The sequence below is a fragment of the Gavialis gangeticus genome, unplaced genomic scaffold (assembly GCF_001723915.1).
Source record: "Gavialis gangeticus isolate Ggan-Ray unplaced genomic scaffold, GavGan_comp1, whole genome shotgun sequence".
NCBI classification, from domain to species: Eukaryota; Metazoa; Chordata; order Crocodylia; family Gavialidae; genus Gavialis; species Gavialis gangeticus.
In genome coordinates, this window is record NW_017729020.1 from 4,972,355 (window position 1) to 4,992,624 (window position 20,270).

Consider the following 20,270-nt stretch of genomic DNA (forward strand, 5'->3'; position numbering starts at 1 on the left):
CTTGGCCAGCAGGCTAGATCCCCAGGGGGCAGGTGCATGGGGTTGGTCTCCAGATGAGACCCCCTATGCCAACCCAACCCTGTGTGCCTGGATCTCACCACAAAACAGGCCTGATCTAGCACACATGGTCACATATCCAGTCCACGGGTCTGTACGTTGAAGTCAGGGGGGCAGCAATTAATGCTGCTGCTGCTCACCCAGTGCTGAATCTCCAGATGCATGGGAAGCCCTGCAGGCTGGATGACATGACTCCTTGGGCAGAATCTGGCCTGCAAGCTGGAGTCTGAGCAGCCCTGCTTCATGATTAGTAGCCTCCGTGAAAGAAACCTACGAGGGGAGGTTGAGAGATCTGGATCTCTTCAGCCTTCACAAGAAACAGCTGAAGGGATACCTTGTAGCTGCCTATAAGTGTATCAAGGGAGGACTACAGGGAATTGGTGATGCACTATTTACCAGAGCGCCCCAGGGAGTAACTAGGAATAATGGGTGCAAACTAGTGGAGAGTAGATTTAGGTTAGACATTAGGAAGAAATGTTTTACAGTAAGGGTGGCCAGAATCTGGAATGAGCTTCAGAGAGAGGTAGTACTATCACCTAACTTGGAGGTTTCAAGAGGAGGCTTGATAGTCACCTGCCTGGGGTCGTCTGACCTCGGTCCTCTTTCCTGCCGGGGGCAGGGGGTTGGACATGATGATCCATTGTGGTCCCTTCCGACTCTACAGTCTATGAATTTATGAATGGATCTTGGCCAATTGTCACCACTGGCAGATATGGCCCATGGACTCTTTAAAGGCAAGTCAAAGCCACAGTCGGTGCCTCAGTCTGCCTCATGATCCAACTTGGCCTCCTGCCTATCAGTTGCCTGCCCAGCCTAGGTCAGTACAGATTACAGATGTCATGTAGGTGCTGGTGATGGAGGTTTGAGGGGTCTCTGTCCACTTCCTACTGGATGGGGCTCTCAGCCACACACACACACTCTACTGCAGCTTACACATGCTCTCTGAACAGCAACCAGCCCTAAAACCTACTCAGCTCCTTTCCACAAGTCTCTGAGTGCTTTGCAGAGGAGACTGGCATCCCTACCCAACATGGGGAAACTGAGGCAGGGAGAGAAGCCCATAGTCAGACAGGTACGGATTGTGGGGGGCGTTTCCTTCCTCTGTAGGAGGTCATGGCCCTTTAGCTGTGCATCTATTATCAACCTTTAACAAAAGCAGAACGTTGGCTGCCATGGGCCCCCTGCTTTCCCTGCTATGTGAGGGTTGACAGTCATTGTACTAAGAGGTGATATTATAGATGTGTCTGGGACGGGCTGGACAGGACTGATCTTGCCTCAGGCCGTGGCTTGGATAAGATGACCTCTGGAGGCCCCTTCCAGCCCCACTTCTCTGAGATTTCTGTGAAGGTCCCAAATGATACCGAGAGCAGAACTGGAAACCGAACCCAGATCTTGGTCTGGGGTGTCCAGTATTTTATGTCGTCTCCTTGCAGTCTTCAGTGAAAGCCCCATTAGACATTACTGCATGGCAGACACAGAAGGGGTTTGCATTGGAGCCACTCATGCTATACGCTTTTGATGAAGCTGCTCCTTACCCGCAGGGCAGAGGCGGTCTTAAAGAGAGACCAGCATTGCCCCCTTCCTTCCCCAATCCCTTCTACAGGACAAGACCAGAGCTGTCCCTTACCACAGTGCATCCGTTGTAGAGGTTATGCTGATCTTTGTGAGCGTGAGCACAGAAGTCCATGCATGCTGTCACCCCGGAGAAGGGCCGTCCTTCTTTCAGGCCAAGCCGACAGTCTATTGCTATATCCTCGTTGGTGACCTGAGGGGATGAACACAGCTGCCATGACATGGGTGCTTACAGGGCTCCATCTGTAACCAGCGTACCAGTTATTCAGCAAGCCTCCTAACCGAAAGGGCTGGGACAGCACTTCAGACACCCCAGATGCCTGACAGGGCCCCCGGAGGGTTACCTGCCCCATCTAGCAGTCCCCAAAATCCACTCAGAGGCCTACGTGGGCTCCTATTCACCCCTGCTCGAGTCCCTGCAACCATATAAACACCACCCCCCTTGCGCATCACCTGAGCCTCAAGACCAAGTCACAAGAAGCTGGAAGGAGGAGGACCTAGTAACTGTTTTCCAGGCTCTCAGATGGGGTGGGACAGGGCATCACTTAGCCCCCTAAGAAGCATATCAGGCTCTTTGTGGGCCCAGCCTTGAATGCAGCCACTGCTCTTCTAGAGTCTCCTAGCAGCTGTTAACTTATGCATGCTCTCAAGCCAGAGAGGTGTAAAAAAGCACAAATACAAAGAAGAATCAGAACTTAAGCCTGGGTCTGTTTTGTTACATGGTCTCCTGAGTCAGGGCCTCCCAGGCCCATAGCCATCTGGGAAGACACGGACCGAACAGAGGCTGGATTTCTCTAGGATTACATAGAGACAAGGCCAAAACGCACCCAGAGAACAGTGACTGTGCTGTTGCAGTATCCTGGCAGCCAAATCCTGGCCTGGTTTCCATCTGGCTCTGAGTATCCTGCGCTCTGGCTGTGGTTACAAAGCCCAGCCTGGGTCACAACTGGCTCTTGACTCTAGGCACTCAGCTACTGGCAGGACTGGACCCTTGTTCCATGCTTCCACTGGCTTCCCCAGTTTGGAAGCCTTAGGACAGACTAGGCTGTGGTATCTGGTAGAGGTTGTGTAGGGGGGGGAGCCTACAGGGCCAGGGGTGGGGGACACTTCCCTGCCTCCCGGCCATGCTGGGGAAGAAAGGGGAGTCATCTCAAGAATGAGCCCAGCCCCATAGCCATGTCAGACACCCAAGCATAGCAAGAAAAGATGGTACAGATGGAGCCTGTACTGACACCCAGCTTGCCAGCATGTTAGAGAATCATTTGGGGGCACAAAACTGCCTGAGGGCTACATTAGCCTGCCTGCCTCCAATGAGGCACGGAAGAAGGGCGCACAGCCCTACCCCTCCATTTCTGCTCTCAGAAGGGCTTCAAAGAACATTATCCCCAAGTTCATTATCACTTCTCCCTGCTTCAAACCATCTTCTGGGGGCTTTGTGCCTCTTGCCGGAACAATATTGGTGCTGCCAGCTGGGACTGGGACTGAATCTCTTGCTGCAAACAGATAAGAAGTCAGAGCCTGCTGGGTGAGCAGGGCTGACAGCAGAGCAGAGGAGAAAAGTGGTTCTCTTGGGTACCTGATTCTGGTAGGCCTGTGGCGCCAGCCTCCGGTAAAGTGGGGCAACTTCCGTGGCCAGGTCCTGAAAGCTCTTCCGAAGCAGCTCTTCCTGGAAAGGAGAACAGTAACAGAGAGTGGGTATCCTCCAGCGTCCCATGCCCATCGGGACCCCGGGAGGGCAGAGACTTTCTGCCTCGGAAAGAGCACACAGGTCATTTCACACATGGCACAAGCCAGAGCCTTTCACACCAGGATTTCTGGGATTGAGCTCACACACATCTATCGGTTTGGAAAGGAGCAGTTCTGCTTCAGGCCAGGGGCTGGACTAGATGACCTCTGGAGATCCCTTCCAGCCCCACTGCTCTATAACTCTATTACGCAGTGTCCCAAGGTCGAGTCAAAGGCTCCAAGAAATGGCGCCTCTCGTGAAGCAGGCCTCAGGGTTTCATCATGTCTGAGCATCTGTAGACACATACAAAAGGCTGCTGCTACCTGCTTCCAGCTGTTCTGCCTCTTATATCAGCTCCCTTCTCCACACTCCGTGGCCTCATCTCAGCTAACCCAGAGGCGTACAGGTGACAGTGGAGAACCAGGCCGCACAATCGCACCCTCCTGGCTCCAGCTAAGCCAACCAGAGTTCTACTGTCCTCGCTGCGGCCAAGGTTTCCTCTAGCGCACTGAACAGGAAGGTCATGCCAGGAGTGCGGTAGAGAATTCTAGTAGGACTACTTTTCATGTCCTTCCATCTGCACAACTGGGATCCTTCTGCCCCACACTCCACGGACCCGCCACACCCAGCCAAGGCACGAACCTCTTTGGGATTGTCCCCCACCAGACGGAACTTCCTGGGAGTTTTGCTTCGAGCATATTTGCATCCGTTGAAATACATGCTCCAGGAGCAGCCAAAGGAGAAAGAAGCACCACAGGTATTGGGGTCCTTGCCTTGACAAGCGCAGGTTCGACTGCAACAGAAACCCAAGGGCAGGCCCTCTCACTCACTGGCTATGGGGCCAGCTTCCTCGCAGACCACATGGCGCCCGTGGACCTGGCAACCAGCCTTCCCCATTCAAGAGGTGGAGCTAGGCTGGGCTGGGCTGGGCTGGGCAGGGCAGGGCAGGGCAGGGGGAGGGAGGGAGGTACTGAGGAGCTGGAACAGACCAAGACCCAAGAGCATTCCACCAGTTTGGCTCTACAGAGGGGGATCGCACCGGCCTTTCCTCCCAGACATCTACCATTCCTGGGATTCAAACCTTCCATCTGTACCTCTGCAAGCACCACCCAACTACCATGCAGGGCACAGGATCTCTCAGCCTTTCCACAGCCCCCATCTTCCCTTATAAAAGGGCTCCTGTCAGCACAAAGTGCCACCAGTTGCAGCAAGGGCCTTGGTTTGATTTCCTGGCCCTGAAGATGGTTTCTCATGGGACAGCCGTCTCTGATTACCTCCCCAAAAAACACCCCCCTTGAAGCTGCTTTGCATGACATAAAAGGGCAGCTTCTGCAGCTGATGCAAACTGACACTTACTCGTCATTCAGGCCGCAGCGGCGGGTTGTGGGGTTCCCATACTTGGTGAGTGTGTCAGTGAGCTCCTGGTACAGCGTGTCACCCAGGGTGCGGGGGATGCCTTCCCAGGCCAGGATGAGGATGATGATGACAGCATTCTGGCAGTGGTGACCAGCCCGGTGCCGGACCAAGCACAGCAGCTTCTCCTCTTGGTTGTGCCTCCTGATCACCTGGAAAACAGCAGGCCAATTCAGTCACACTGGGAAGTCCCATTTGCAGCAGATGCCTGGAAACAAGCAGGCCATGGACACATGCTTCCCTCCCTGCTTTTGCTGGTTGTGGCCATGAGAAGCTCTCAGCCCTTATCATGGTCACCAGCTCCCTTCAGCAGTGACCTGCTGTCACAGTATCTGCCTTACGGTCCCCTTTGAGTCACCACCGGGATTAGGTCCTGGCCGACAGTTTGCAGTCCAGACAGACAGGACTCAGGGGAATGGAGGCAACACAGCAGGCCAGTGACAGCTGGGAACAGACCTTTGGGAGCCTGCCCTGCAGCCCCTACACCACAGCACCTTCCTGTGCTCTCAACAAGTCTCTCCACAGTAAATCAGCAGGCTCTAGGACTGACTGGGTCATGGAGATTAACTTCCCCACCTCCATGCCTGTATCAGTCCCCTCCATGCACTGGAAGCACATCATACATCCTATGCTGTCCCCACTCTGCTGGTGATCGGTCTGTTGAGCACCCTTCCCCCCGATGGAGGCAGGGAGGTTCTCCCTAGTCCCAAAGAGCACAAGCTCAATTGCTCTTCTCCTCAATCCTATGAATGCTTTAAAATGATCCCCCTGATAAGACCACAACAAAGACTTGGAGGCCCAGCCCAAGACATGTCAGTGAGGTCCACGTGCTCGACCACTTCTGCAAGTCAGGCGCCACTCCAGACTCTCGGGGTGGGTGCCCCCCAACCAGCCCTTCTTTGCCACGTGGCCCCAACTGACCTTCATCTCTCTTTCATCTCCAAGACACTTTGTGGGCCCAGGCTCTGAGGTCCTCCATGTCCTTCAAATTCCTACCAGGGTTTTGCCAGAGTAAGAGCTGACTAAAGACTTTTGGGCCTGGCTCCATACACAAGAGGAAAGTGCACCCTTCCTCCATGTCAACCAATGGGAGACCAAGCCCTGGACTCCCTCGCTTGGGCAAATCCCTCAGCTGACTTCCTTGAGAGCAACCAAGATGGTAACACCCAGCCTGAAGGCTGGGGAGAGATGCGCCTTACCAGCTATTTGACAGATCGCTCTGTGCATGCCTTTTCACAGCAACCAATGAAGTGAGCTCCAGCTGACGAACACTTATATACATCTGGTTTAGTTGGTCTACAAGGTGTATCTCTTCCCAGCCTTCTACCTCACACTGTTCACTAACTACCGCTCTCTATGTCCAGACTGAACCATGGGATATGACCCAGTCTCACTCAGCACAAGGCCCTGTCCTCTTGAGAGGCGGCTGGGCCATGCATGCAAGTCGATGGGCCTGCCTGGAGGTCTGGCTGACTGAGGCTGATGCTCCAGACATGCCAGGTTTGATCTCTGGTAGCAATCGCACACCCCTGGACAAGGCCGTGCAGCTGCTCTAAGGACACTTGGCTGATGTCGCCTGTTGCTGTTGCCCTGGGGCTCAGCTGCACACCTGCCAACAACCTTAGACAGGCCACTGGCCTTTTAACTGCCAAGTTTTGCTCCCAGCCCTGTGGAGATCACTGGCAAAGCTCCTGCCAACCATAGCCACATCAGGGTTTTCTCTGCACATGCCAGACCCTTGCTGTGCAGGGCAGAGACAGCTGCAGAGTCTCCCTGGGCTGAGCGAGAGGGGGAAATTCTGCAGAATTTCCCTGGTGCCGCAGAGGCTCAAAGTGACTGTGCCACCCCCGCTTCCCGCCCCCAGAGCCCAGCCACGGCCTCTCACTTCCTCATCTGCCCGTCCACTCCCGCAAGCGGCTGCTCTCACATCCTGCGGCTTGCGCACTTGCCTCCCTCTCAGCCTCCGGCTGTGGTGGCCTGGGGGATTCCTCTCGCCGGCTGCTTTTCACACCCACCCGTGGTCTCTACCATGCTGCTTTCCTACGTGCTGTCTCCCCCCACAGCCCAGCATCAGCACAGATGTGACAGCCCTGCTTCAAAATCCTGTCTGTAAAGGCAGCCTACTTGGCTGCACTGGTCCCCAACACACACATGCACATGGTCAGAAGCTCTGATCTGGCAGGAATTCACTGATGGGGCATGGAAGAGCTCCCAGCCTTGCTCTGCTTAGCAAGGGGGAACTGATGGAGTCTTGGCAGGCGAACGGCAGGGGAAGGAAAAATGTTTGCTTTTTGGCTGACATCTGCGGGCAGTGGGGTCTCATGTCTAGGCCTTTACCTCTGAACTGTGGAGGGCTCGATCCAAGCCCACCTCTAACACACACACACCTGCTCAAGAGGCATCTGCTCACACACACCATCACTCAAGGGAAGAACCTCCTCATCCCAGAACAGTGGCAGGGGTCAAGGGCCAGACAACCAGGATTTCAGTGCACTCAAGTGGCTTTAATAAAAAGAACCTGCCTGCTTCAACTGAGTCAGCCGCAGTGCAGAGACGGGTGTGTGGGTCCTGACACGGAGAGCTCCCGCAGTACCGCAGTCTAGTGTCACCCACGGACCTTGGGTGACTCGCACACTGAGAGATTCACAGGAGCAGCTGAATCTCTACTCCACCTCCGTGGTGGCACAGTGCCCAACACAGTAGGGCCATCCCTCAGACATACAGCGAGGATGGTTTCCATTGGAGGCAGCTGCGGAGAGCTTGTGCGCTCCATGTGCCGAAGCCTCGCATGGGAAGCCCTTCTCCTGGCCCACCAGCCCCTCTCCAAACCAGCTGCAAAATAGACATTATCCCATCCTGGCCCACAGCACCAGCCTCAGCCCTTATCTTCTCTGCTGCCAGCCCCTCATGTTAGCCCACCACAGCCAGCAGCACTGAGCAACGGTGGAAAGGCTGTGCCGGCCGTTATGCCCCCACCCCAGGGGCCCTACACCGTTTGATCCCTGGCAGGCAAGTGTTATCTCCCACCTGATGCTCCAGAGCCCCCGCTGGCCACAGCCCCTTAATCAGCACACAGCAGGCCTCACAGCAGGCTGAGGCCAGCCCTGCCAATGGTTCTGGGGAGCTCTGCTAGGCCCTTTCAGGAATACACCCTTGCCTCGGCTTTGTCTCTCCCAGTGCAGTATCAGACACAGCCCCAGTGCTGCCTCTTATAAACAGATTGATAAGCAACCCGTTTTGAGGTGACCAGGCCTCCTGGCAGCTACTAGATAGTAGGTGCTCCAGGGAACCCAGAGACACAGGCTTGGCGCTGGAGCTGCCACGAGAAGGCTGAGGAAGACATGGCCAAGCCAGGGGCTGGATCTGAGCTTGCTTACCCCTGGAGCATCTCCAGGAGCTTTCCCTGAGACAGCTCCTGATTTGTCTGTGTGCCCATGAGAGGAGATGGAGGTCTTTTGTCTGAGGACTATGGAGCCAGTTGCTGATCTTAGGATCTCAGGAGCAGCACTGACAGCAGAGACATTCACTGGGGCACCCGAGATCCTGCTCTGGCCCTGTATCATTTCCAGGAACATAGAGCTAAAGCCATCTTTCTTCTTAGTCTGAGGTACTTCCACTCCTTCCTTCTCTGTACCAGGACCCCCTCCCCAGTGCTAGGTGCCCTCTGGCCTGGCTTTGCTCTCCCTGCACTGGACACTGCTCAGACGGGAACACTCTGAGCCGCTGCCAGCTTTACAGCACTTTGGCTCTGGCCATGAACCCTCTGGGAGCAATAGGCCTCATATCAATTTACCACGCACAGGCTAGTTACAAGAAGGGCCTAGTTCTCCTCGCAACTAGGACGCTCTAAGCCAAGGGAACCATAGGGGGCCCCTCTACCTCCAAGCAAGACTGGCCTGCTTGGACTTTGCAAGAGGGAGGAAAACCTAGTATCACAGCTCCTCCCAAGCCCTGTCTGGCCGGCCTGTAAAGCACTCCCCTGAGCACTTCCAATGACCTGATTGGGTGAGCAATCACTCCTGTACAAATGCACCTTGCCCACCAGACATGCAAGAAAACAACCAAGGCCCCTCCTTTTGGCTGGAGCTCCCTAGCTGACCCCTGGCTCCTGCCTGTCCTGATGCCCCTGGAATTGGAGGTGCCCATCAAGGAGCGCAGTGGGGAGCCAAGAAAAGGTTGCATTCCCCATAAAGGGTTCTTTAGGCTTTCAAAGTTGCTGGTGGAAAATGCAACACGACTGATCTGTGGCCAGCAGGGCTGTTCACAGCAGGAAGAGAAAGCAAGAGGATGCTGCTTAGTGCCAAGGAGGCGAGAGAGATGATCATATGCCCAGGTGATGAGTGGGGCATAAACAGCTGGGGAGGTGACAACAAACATCGCTTGGATGTTTTACTGCTATCTATCCTTCCTTTCTTCCTTCCCTTCCTCCCTCCTGTGCATTGGTGAGCCTGTGCTCTAACTTGGAGATGCAGATGGAGGCAGTGTTAAGACAACGGAGGTGCTCGGAGTCACTCTTGCTGTGCGTTATGACATAAAACACAACCCCTTTCCCTTCCCTGGAGCTGGAGGGCCAGCACTTACCCACTTGGCGATAGGGCAGCCCCGTGAACTCTTTCCTTCCTTCCCAGTGTAGATCACCTTCTCGATTCTGATGGCTTTGCCCTTCTCACCGTACCTGGTGGAAAGAGACATCCCCATTAGTGGTGGTGAGAGGCAAGGCCTATGTCATGGAAACATCTGCACTGCTGACTGCCTGGGACAAACACAGTGTAAAAAGCAGCCTGTCCCCAAGAGCTCTGCAAAGAGGGTCAGTATCACCACCCCCCTCTTACAGCTGGGGAAACTGAGGCATGGGGAGGAGCAGGGACATCACACAGGCGGCTAGGGACCAAGCCAGTGGTAGAACTCTGGCCCCAAGCCCCAGCTAGGGCTCAGATCATTTCTTACTATTCACACAGCCATCTTCCCTGTAACTCACCTACAGGCATGAGTCAGGACCCCCCCCAACTTCCTACTACGGTCCAGAAAGGGTGACATTCACCCCTGCAGAGCCAGCTGAGAGTTCAGCAGTGACCTTATGACAGAGACCCAGCTGATACGCTGATCTTTTCACCCGGGCAATAGACATATGTGTCCCTCTCTGCACCTAAGTCCCCCACCCACCCAGTGAAAGCAAGAGTTAGTGAATCTCCCTTGCCCTCCTCCCATGGGAAAGGCCAGGAGAGAGGAAGGAGCCAGGGACACTGGGACTGGCCCATCACTGACTTCGTAGTCACAGCAGTCCCTGGGAGCCCCTAAGGCCTGTGATAGCAGCTGCTCCCATGCCTGCTTCCCCCATCCCCACGTCACTCAGTGTAGAGGCGGCGGCGCTGTCTGGGGTTTTGCTGCATCATCAGAACGGAGCCCGGCAGGGGGGTGGGTGGCTGCAGACCACAGAGCTGAGTCACTGGTACAAATTCAGCCTGGGTGAGTAATGCCTGGGCTTGGCAACAGGTGGGTGCCTGGGCAAAACATGACTGGTGGCTCTAGACAAACCTGGCCTGATCTCAGAGCTGCGGCAAAGGGTGACAAAAGCAGCTGGCTCCAACCCCACATTGACTGAATCCAGGGGGGCCCCAGATGCTGGACAGTCAGGCTCACAGGACTCGAATACAGTGTCCTGGCCCTGCTGAGGCCCAGGGGAAGGACTGGGTGGCTTCACAACTGGTGCGGATCCTGTGGTGGAACAGATCCAGATCCACACCGGTGTGAGAGCAGAGACTCAGACCCAGCAATGTCCATGGGGTCCCTGCCAGTCTGTGTGCCTGCCCTCCTCTGGCACACACACAGCACAGTGCAACCCAGCACCAGCTAATCAGCCTAGAGTAATCCCCCCTCCCCCTGCCTTTAGCTTTCTTGAAAGTGCTAATTAAACGAGAGGCCGCAAAGCCGGCACTATCCATCACTCCGAAGGGAACAGTGTCCGCCCGCCTGCCCGGCCCTGGGCGTTTTGTCAGCAAGAGGCTGGGAGCGCGGGATTCCCATGCCCTGGCTGCTGTTCACGGGTGAGCGCACACACATGGCCATTGTGGCCCTGCCGCTCCGTGCCGGCGGCGTGGGCTGGCGCCTGTCGAGCTGCAGCTGCTCTGAGGGAGGGCAGCAGGGCTGCGCGTGCGGTCTGCGCAGGGGAGAAGGCTTCTCAGCTGATATGGAGCCACTTGGTGATCGCTGACTGCCAGATTCATTGGAAAGCTAAGCCCACGGCTGGTCCCTGCTGCCCACACAGCACACTCTTCCTTGGCCTCGTCTGTTAGGCTGCGATGGTCTAGTCCATTAGCACCTGGCACAGTGGAGCCCCAACCTGCAAAGGCCCACGGCAGCTCCGTAATAAATGGTCACAATTCAGCCACTAGACCTATATCGGCTGTAGCCATCTCCAATGGCTTTGACCGACCTGCTTATAACCAGCCAAGCCCTGACTTCTGTGCGGTGATAATGAAATGCTAGTGCGGGTCCCATCGCTCTGGGATGTGCAGAGCCCCCATGATGCCAGTGGGCAAGCTGACAGCTAAATGATTTGCCCATGACTTGGCTACACAGTCAGCCAGTAGCAGAGCTGGGAGCAGAGCCCAAAGACCTTGTTCTACCAGCAGACAAGTGACACCATCCAGTGCCCTGGTCTACCATGCCACAGGTTCCCCATCCCTGAGAGGCACTGGGCTCTTGCAGCTCACCTGGCCCCCAGCTGCCTTTGCAGTGGCTGGACAGCACTGAAAATCCTAGCCCTGATGCCCAAACCACATCCTGACGGGTGCAATCCCTACAAGGCAACCAGTCAGCTCAATGGCTGCCGACTCCCTCGCCTTCTGCCCTCTCTCTTCTCTGCTGGACAGCCCCAGCTGTTACCTGCCCCAGCACAAGGAGATAGAGCCAAACCAGAAGCATTTCATCTGCCCTGCAGGGTTCTCCCCTCTGTAGCTCCCAGTGCCGGATGTTTCTGATCTGCGCAGGGGGAAGTGGGACCTCCTGGATGACTGAATCTGCCTGGAGAGGCAGCAGGGAGTGCACGTGTTCCACGCCGAGGCTATCAATCAGCTGTCCCACACAGCAGGGGAGCTCGCAGTCCTCAGGACAGACGCATCCCAGGTGACAGGCTTCAAAGAGGGCTGAGGGCCAAAGGGCGACTGGCGGTGGCTTCCTGCTGCCTCACAATTTCCTGCCTCGCCAAATAAAGCCAGGAGACACCAATGCTTCCCCTGCTGGGACAGAGCTGGAGAACCCACTCTCCGCTCCCGGCCTGTGACCAGGGCAAGCCGCAGGCAAAGGACATACAAGCAAAGGACGTACTGGTGGGTTTGCAATTCATAGGCTCTCAGCTTTGCTGGTAGGGAAGCTACAGAAGACGGGGGGGGACTCTAGTCTGGTCTTTCCAACCCCTTGTCCCCCCCAGCAACAGAGGGAGGAACGTGGAACTGACTGAGAGGTGCCACCTCCAGTGGGAACAGAAGTCAGATCAGCACCAAGGCTCATCTGATACCACCTCCAGACATCTGAGTTGCCCTTTGGCACTAAAGTGTCACAATGAGATCCTTCCCCAGACTCCCTGAGGCCCCAAAAACCATGACCTGGGCACCACACTTCCATCAGCACCTGACAGAGAGCCGCAAAAAGCCACAAGCAGGAACCACCTTCTGTGTGCGTGGTTCTACAGGGTGGATTAAGACACAGAGGCTCCTCAGTGAGGGACAGGACCTGACCCTGAAAGCTTCAGAGCAATCCCACCCCGTCTCAGTAGCAATCCACCATTGACAGTGACCTTTGAACTAAACCAGCTTGTCCAATGCAGGGAGTTCCTGCCCTGCCATGCACTGTGCTGTGCCCATGCAGTCAGAGCCATGGCAGCAGGGATGGATGGGGTTGGGGGATTTGTAACAGACAACTGCCTGATGGCATACCCCAACCGAACCAACCAGCAGCTCTGGCCTCTGCAGCTGAAATACTGGTCTCGAGATCAGCCCTATTCAGTAGGCTGACACTTAGACACGCTTCACAAGATCAACTCAGAGCTTCAGGTAGGGGAGCTCAGGGTGTCAAAACCACCCAGCCCTGCTGTGGGCTAGCTGAGGTCTTTGCAACAAAAGAACAGCTCTCGTATTTCTCTGCAGTCGCAAAACAAGTGGAAGCTTAAGAGCTAGCATTTTCCAGGTGGCGCCTTGAGGCTCACGAGAGGGCCTTGACCCTAACAAAGCAGGTCGCGATTCTAAAAAAGGCCAGGAACCACTAAGCTGTAGCCCAGCCCAGCCACAACAGGAAAAGGCAAAGAGCAGCACCATGATACAGGAGCCATCGCAAGGGAGGAAACTTCCTGGGAACAGACCCCCAAGCAAAGGGAAGAGACTGAGCAAGGAGAGAACCAGAGGAGGGGTCTCTCAGTGGTGACAGCTCTCAGGGCGTGCCCAGGTGCAGACATGCAGGGAACTTGGTCTGAATTCCCTTCCACAGCAGATTACTCAGACCGCAAGAAAAGCCCCACGGGGACACGGTCAATCAGGACTGCTTTGAATGAGGTTCCTGCTCTTCCCCCACTGAACAAAGGCCACTCCAAGAGTGTCTCACGGGGTCAAATGTACTCCAGCAGGCCCACCTGCCTTTCATACAACCCACAGGTTGCAGAAGCACCCTATCCTCCACCACAAGTAAATTCAGATTCTCTCTCCCGTGCATGCCTGCCTTGGACTGCAGGGCCTAACAGCGCCTAGACCCCAATCCTCGTTGCCCCCGGGAGCAACCTTGGACTCCAGGCCTCCACCTAGGTCACTGAGACCAGGATCTGGCCGTCCGTGAGCTCACCCATTCCCCTAGGGTGTCCTGTTACTTGGGAGCTAACAGCCCGGACCAGGCCAAGCTCTTGGGAATTGCCCTTCAGGCTGAAACAGCACCAGCAGTTGAGTGGGACCGGTGAACCAACTCCAGGGACTCACCAGCAATGGTGAGGAACAGTCAGTGCACAAGGGTCTGCCTTGGCCTTGGCTGGCTATTTTGGATGGTGGCTGCAGTGCTGACTGTGGATGGCAATTGATCCGTCTCATGCAAGCTTCATTTCCAGCCCATGTGGAGCGGCCGTGCTTGGCTGGCAGGCACCAGGGCAGCACGCGAATGCCCTCATCTTCTCCAGCCCCGGGGGCCAAGGGGCATGCTCCAGCCCAACCTGGCTGGTTGCAGCCAGCCACACTGACCAGGTCACTGCCACCCAGTTGCAACTCCCCACCTTTGCTCTGCCTCTGCCCAAGGCAGGGGCCTGGCAAGGGCATCCCCAGGACACCCCGTGCCTAGACAAGGCTGGCAGGACTTTTTAAGGGCTCCTTGACTATAATCTTCCAGCAGGGCAAGGCTGTCCCTTGCACACCTGGCTGCCTTAAAGGGACCTCCTGCTGCAGACACAGAAGCTGCGGAAATGCGGTGCCTGGGGGCAGGCGGTAGGAGGCCCACCTGACACAAAAGAACAGCCCTTCTGTGTCTGGGACATGGGGGGAAGCTTTCCCCCAGATGCTTCCATCACACCGACCCCATGGGCAACATCGGGGGGGGCCGAAAGAGACCCCAAATGCTGGCACATAAGCTGCAGCAGAACCACCAGGGGGAGCTGAAAGCCCCTATAATCTCCTCTCTGCCCCAGCATGCTCAGATCCATGGCAGGCGATGGGCAGGGGTAGGGCACACTCTTACAGGGCTCCCCTCCTCCGCAGGGCACCAGGGCTGAATCCCACACTTACCGCTCCTCCATGAGCTGCCTAATGGATGCCACGGTGGGTCCTGACCCCAGGTGGGTGTAGTAGGGTCCTTCATCCTTCTCTACGATTTGTTCTGTCAAAGGGAGAGAAAAGAGGGAAGGGAGATTGATGGGCTTGTTCCGATGCACCCAGTGCAGGGAGCTCTGGGCAGTCTGGGTCTTGGGGCCAGTGAGGCAATCTCTGCACAGCCAGAGCTGCTGTCATGCAATCCTGTCCCAGAACTGGGCCATATCCTGCCACCCTTACCCACTACCACAGGCTCTGTTTCCCCACGGGCTTCGAGGGGACTCCTTGCTGGGCAGAAATAATGGCAGCAGCCCTGAGTGAACAGGCCGCCTCCCTACCCCGAACCATCTCACTGCCCACTCAGTGGCAGTAGCCTGGCTCTGAAGCGCCTGATAGAATAATTGACACCTGGAATTTCTCTGGAGAGAGCCAAACATTTGGTATGTGTTACAGCTCCCAGTTCCCCCATGGTGACACCCTCATTTCTTGGCACGGGACAGAGAGTGCCAGCAGGGAGGGTGGCATGTGTGTGTTTGTGTGTGCTCACACCCGGGGAGAAGGGAAGAGACAGCTCCTTTAGCAAATCATTCCAGTATCTCCTCTCTGCAACACACCCAAAATGGCATTTCAGTGCTGCTTCTGCTCACTGTAGGTTATTTGATTTCTTGCTTTACATTAGGGAACCTAATATCTACTGTAAATTCAAGGGCTCCTGGAGGATGAATTAACTGGTATTCTGGACCTATGACCGATGGCTGGGATATCACAGTCACCAATTTTACATAAGTATGAGGAAGAAAATAAGTAAAAAAAAATGTATTAGAGAGCACAGAAGATTGGGAGAGAGAGAGAAATATGTAGATTAAGGAAGACAAAGGATGAGAGATTATGCTCAATGCATGTTAAAACTATTCAAGCCCATTACAATCTGACTTATTTCCCTGATCCTTTCCAGCTGCTGGTACTTGGGAGTCCATGTTATAAGCAAAGATATACGACAGTAAGGGTTTCTGCTGCATAAGCTTTTGCAGGGCAAAAGCAAAAGTCAAATCTGCATGTGATCTATAGAGGGCACATGACTGAGCAGCCTCAGCTCCCTTGCTGCTGCTGCTACATAATTACTTGCTACCAGGAAAGATCATTTCTTCATGCTGCCTTTCAGCGACAAGGGGCATATCTTATTCCAGGGCATGTTGTATGTGGGGAAATATGGTACATCATAGCCACTTCAACACCAAATGGCCTGGCAAGAGGAGAAGGCTCAAGCCAACTCTAGGGATCGCTCCCAAGCCAAGCATGCTGCCGGGCACCCTGCTGGATCCATCCATCAGCCTCCCCTAATTCCTTCTCCCTGCTGCCTTCAGCCAAGTGCCTAGATCTGCAGGGAGAGTCCAAGCACTGGGATCGTTCAGGTCAGGAGACACCGTCTGTGGCTCCGTTTCCCGCTCCAAGTTCTATTTCCTACTTCCGAAAGAGAGGCTGCAAATTGCTTCCTTTTCCGGAGCGCAACGAGCAGCCGAGCACAGGCAGCGTAGGGCTCAGCTGAAAAGACAGGGCAGCCAACCCAAAGCGGTGCGACACTTGGCACCCCAATGAGCTGGCTGGCATGGGCGCCAACGGGAGCATTGTCCTGGGCCATCCAAACGAATCGGGGCGCAGCTTTGGGAAGCCTCTTTTTCGCTTCGCTGCAAACAAATGCTGCTCTGTTGGAAGGTTTCCATGCGAGCAGGTTTCAGCTCTGCCCCCCTCCCCGCAATGCCTTCTATGAGAAAAGGAGTGGGGGCAGCTGGATCCCACAAGGAGGACCATGCCCCTTCCTGAGGGACTAGGGGGAGCCATGTAAAAATTTGCATGGGATTACCACACTGACCTCCGCGCTCTCCACCTGCCTAACTCAGAGCAAATGTTCCCAACCAGGGACAGTTGGCCTAGACACATCCTTCAGAACTCCCACAGATTTGCAAAGCATGAACACATTTTGGCGTTGATTTCCAGCCCCCGTCTCAGCCAATCTTTCTATATTTTCCTTTCTTCCCAACTTGGCCACGGTCCCCGTCTTACTAATTTCCGCTGCCTCTCGGAAAGGAAGATGAACCCAAGTTCTTGGGTTTCAGGAGCTTGCGGCCAAATGCAGCGCTCTCTTGGCTCCCGGCATCACTCGGATGTTAGGTTTCTGTTTGTTTTGGAGCAATCTTGAAGGCTGAGATTCTTGGATGCCGAGCACTTCATTTCTTGGTCATCCAACATGAGTCGCCTTCCAGGGCCCAGATTCTCTGGGAAAGGGGGAGCGGCACTGTCTGAATGTCTCCTCCCCTTCTGGGCCTTTAGAACTGGGCACCTGCAAATGGGGCCATGAAAAGCCCCTAGTCTAGTTTTAAAATTGTATCCCTGCCACTTCTTGTACAGATATGAACCCCAACATCGTTTCTTTGCCCACATGGTTCCCTTCTGCCCTATGCATGAAATCTGGCTACTTCAAGGTTGCAACTCTTTAGAAGTAAATGTGTTTTTAAAAAAAAAATCACTGTCCTCATCCAGAGCACTGTGACACTTGGAAGTTCCTACGTGAGCACAGCGCCGTACAAGCTCATACGGTCTAAGCAGATGGACAGTTCACTGCACCTCGACTTCCTCAGGCTGTGCTCTAAGCCTAGCTCTCGGCAAAAGAAGAGTAAGCCACCCCAGCGTTTCTTTCACTTACTGTGGGATAAGAGCGAGCGCATGAGCTGTTACTGTAGGGCAGCTGAGGCATGGTCAAGTGCTTTCCCTTATAACTTGAATGAGTGTTTTGCTCCAAAATTCGATCCCCTGGCCTTGAAACAATCCCCGGAGAGCCCCCAACCAGGACTCACCTCCCACCACAGAGGCCAAGAACAAGCACAAAGGAGCACCGGAAGGAGACCCCGGTGTCAGCTGCTGTTTACAGATATCCCATAAAGTGGAAGGACCTGGGTGGTTTGAACACAAGTAGGGCAGCTTAGTTCGATAACCCATTCCAGCTAAGAGGTGCTGAAGGTGGAAGGATCTGGCCCTACGGCCTCCCAGCACTTCACCCCCTTCAATACTACTCAGTTATTCTAGGCATGAGCCTTCGCAGACGGCAGTCAGGGGAGAGCCAGGGACTTTGTCCTTCTGCTGCCAAGGCCACCTTGGTGGCTTATCTGCCGTGCTGCCCTCTCCCTTTTGGAACAAACAGCAACTGGGCTGCGACAAGGGCCAGGATCCCGGCTGGCTCTTTTCCTTCACAAGCTGCTGCTAATGTAATTTGCTCTTTTGGTTGCTCCATTGAGTGTAAACGCAGCTGCCCGGCTTTCTTTTCTTTGAAGCCTGCCTGTCCTGGCTCTGGCTCCAACCATGCTCAGAGGCAGCACTGGACTATTGATGGGATAAAGAGCCAATACGGAGATCATTAAAAAGACATAGCGAATGCTTGCCCATAGCAGAGCCTGGATCGTGGGTGACAGGCTGCAGTCTGATGCTTGCAGAACAGGAATCAGTACCCAGATGATGCTGTGCATCCGTGGGGCATCACATGGAACTGAGCCACAGGCACAGAGCTTGTCCATTGCCCCAAGTCTTGTGTTGGAGACCTGAGGCCCCAAACTGCTAGGGGCTGGGTGTGTCACTACCCTCCTTCTTGCAGACAGACTGATCCCAGAGCAGTCCAGCCTGCATCATGAGGAAGACTGGCATGTGAAAAAGGTGGGTTACGTGGGACCGTTTCAAGTCACTATGTTAAGAAGCTGGGCCAGTGGTACAGGTGATGACCCTGTCCTCAAACAATGGTCACAGGTTGTGATTCAGAGCTTCCCTGCTCCCTATTTGATTCCAAGAGACCAATACCATGGGGAAAGGGGCAGGAACACAGAAACGTGAATCCAAACCGTACAGCTCCTCCCCACAAAGGCGTAGGCGTGGGAGTCTAGACGTGGTCTCAGCTATGAGGACGATTTCTGCAGGGCCCGAGACCTCGCTGCCCAGCAATGTGGATAGCCGCGTACTCTCTGCTGGATGTGGCTGCGGCCAGCAATGCGGTCTGGTTGGTAATATCCCAATACACCGGTGTATGGTTCATAGGCACTTGCTTTGGCTTCTCTTGTGCTTCTCTGGTTAAAGCCTAAGTCCCCAGTCACCCAGGGCGTAACGCTTGTGAAAATGGCTATGGGGTAAAGGACAGGCCTTGGCAAGGGACCATGGAGGACCCTCTCGCCTGGGGGAGGTCACCATTGGGGTTCTGCTCTCATCCTCTTCAACAGTGACATCTCTTTGTGTCACGCCTCCAAGCGACCTCTCCGCCAGGACAGAGCAGCTCTTCAGAGTGATCCCTGGAGCTGGAGGCCCATTTGGCTCCACTGTTCAGCCTGCCAGGACATAGGAGCCAGTGCAGAGCCGGGGGTAAGAAAAGGGCATGCCCCCGGTGCAGGGAGAGTGAGGTGAAAAACATGGGCTTGGAGGGAGATGCATTGCATTTTGTTACCAGGCAGCACAGGGTGGCCAGCAGTGTCTTCATCCCATGACACAATCTAAGGCCACTGCACGGGGGTGACAGGGAGTCCACCCACCAGTGCTACTGGGAGGCAGGGAGGAGAGCTGGGGCTGCATGCCAGGTGCTGCCCTGAACAAGGAGAGGCAGGAACCGTGGCCCTGCACCACTGTGTCCCAGCCGGCTGAGCTGCACAGGATCGACGGGGGACTGTCGGGGGCGTAGAGAAGACAGCGTGTCTCTTGCACCGGGCACCTCCAGGAAACGCCTGTTCCAGCCCCAAAAGGAATCCATCCTCTGAGACGCTGCTGGCTGCCAACTGGGACCAGGGCTCTAGCACTTCACAACCACAGAGCCCACCCCATGGACTCACTCCTGGGCTGCAGGGATTAGTCCCCACAAGGGAAACGGAGCGGGCAAGAGACTGGTCCAAAGCCTCAGAGGAAGTCTCTGTCAGAGAGCTCAGAGCACCAGGCCACTGGGCTAAGTGATATCTGCTTACTCCCTCCACTGAGTGGGTCATGTCACTAACTAGAGTCTATAACTTTATAATGATGGATTGTGGTGTCACCCCAGAACCGGATCCAGCCCGTAGGAGCTACACACGTGTGCATGTGTCACATGGTGATTGGCACCATCATGTAACTCTGGTCCCCAGTATTATTCTTCCTCCTCCATTTGGGCTTCTGGTAATGGAGACCCACTGCTTACGTCAGCTCAGTTGTGGGTATGCCCACAAAAGCCCCCACTCCACCCTCATGTCATCCACTCACACAACCAGGGTAGCAACAGGTCCAGGTGTTTCTTCAGAGGCGAGTGTTTCAGATAGGCCCAGCTCTGTGGCTCAGCTGGATCCAGCTCAGAGCCAGCGCCCTGTGGCTCTGCAACCAAGTCATCACAAACTCCTCTGCTATACAGCCACCCCCCCGTTGCAACGGGGTTTGCCTGGGCCAGCTGAGAACTGTGCATCCTGATGAGTTGTGCAGAGAGCCTCTATGCCGAGAGACGCGGCCTGGCACGCAGCCCCCTTCCCCCCCACCCCACCTGCTCCCCTCAAGCTCCCACGCTCGTTGCAATTCAGCCGTCTGCCCTGCCTTGCCCCCTCCATGCTGGCTGCGCTTGTCTGCAATTGTCTCTGCCGGATGCTGCCAAGGGAGATGGGCTGCCTCACGCTGTTGCTGAGCTGCTAAGACCGGAGCGTGTCTTGGCTCGCGGCGGGGTGGGGGGGTTGGCAAAGGGCCGG

At 55.3% G+C, this 20,270-nt stretch overlaps 1 protein-coding gene across 4 annotated transcripts in view; it reads right to left on the reverse strand.

Moving 5' to 3' along the window:
- Positions 1-20,270, reverse strand: part of TET3 (tet methylcytosine dioxygenase 3) — a 126,279-nt gene that overhangs the window by 12,827 nt on the left and 93,182 nt on the right. For all 4 annotated transcript variants that reach the window (XM_019514377.1, XM_019514376.1, XM_019514379.1 and 1 more), the window contains 6 exons: positions 14,521-14,611; positions 9,350-9,443; positions 4,712-4,920; positions 3,998-4,148; positions 3,206-3,295; positions 1,685-1,822 (listed from right to left, as the gene is read on the reverse strand). In XM_019514377.1, coding sequence (XP_019369922.1) covers positions 1,685-1,822; positions 3,206-3,295; positions 3,998-4,148; positions 4,712-4,920; positions 9,350-9,443; positions 14,521-14,611 — 773 coding nt within the window. The remainder of the gene's footprint in view (positions 1-1,684; positions 1,823-3,205; positions 3,296-3,997; positions 4,149-4,711; positions 4,921-9,349; positions 9,444-14,520; positions 14,612-20,270) is intronic.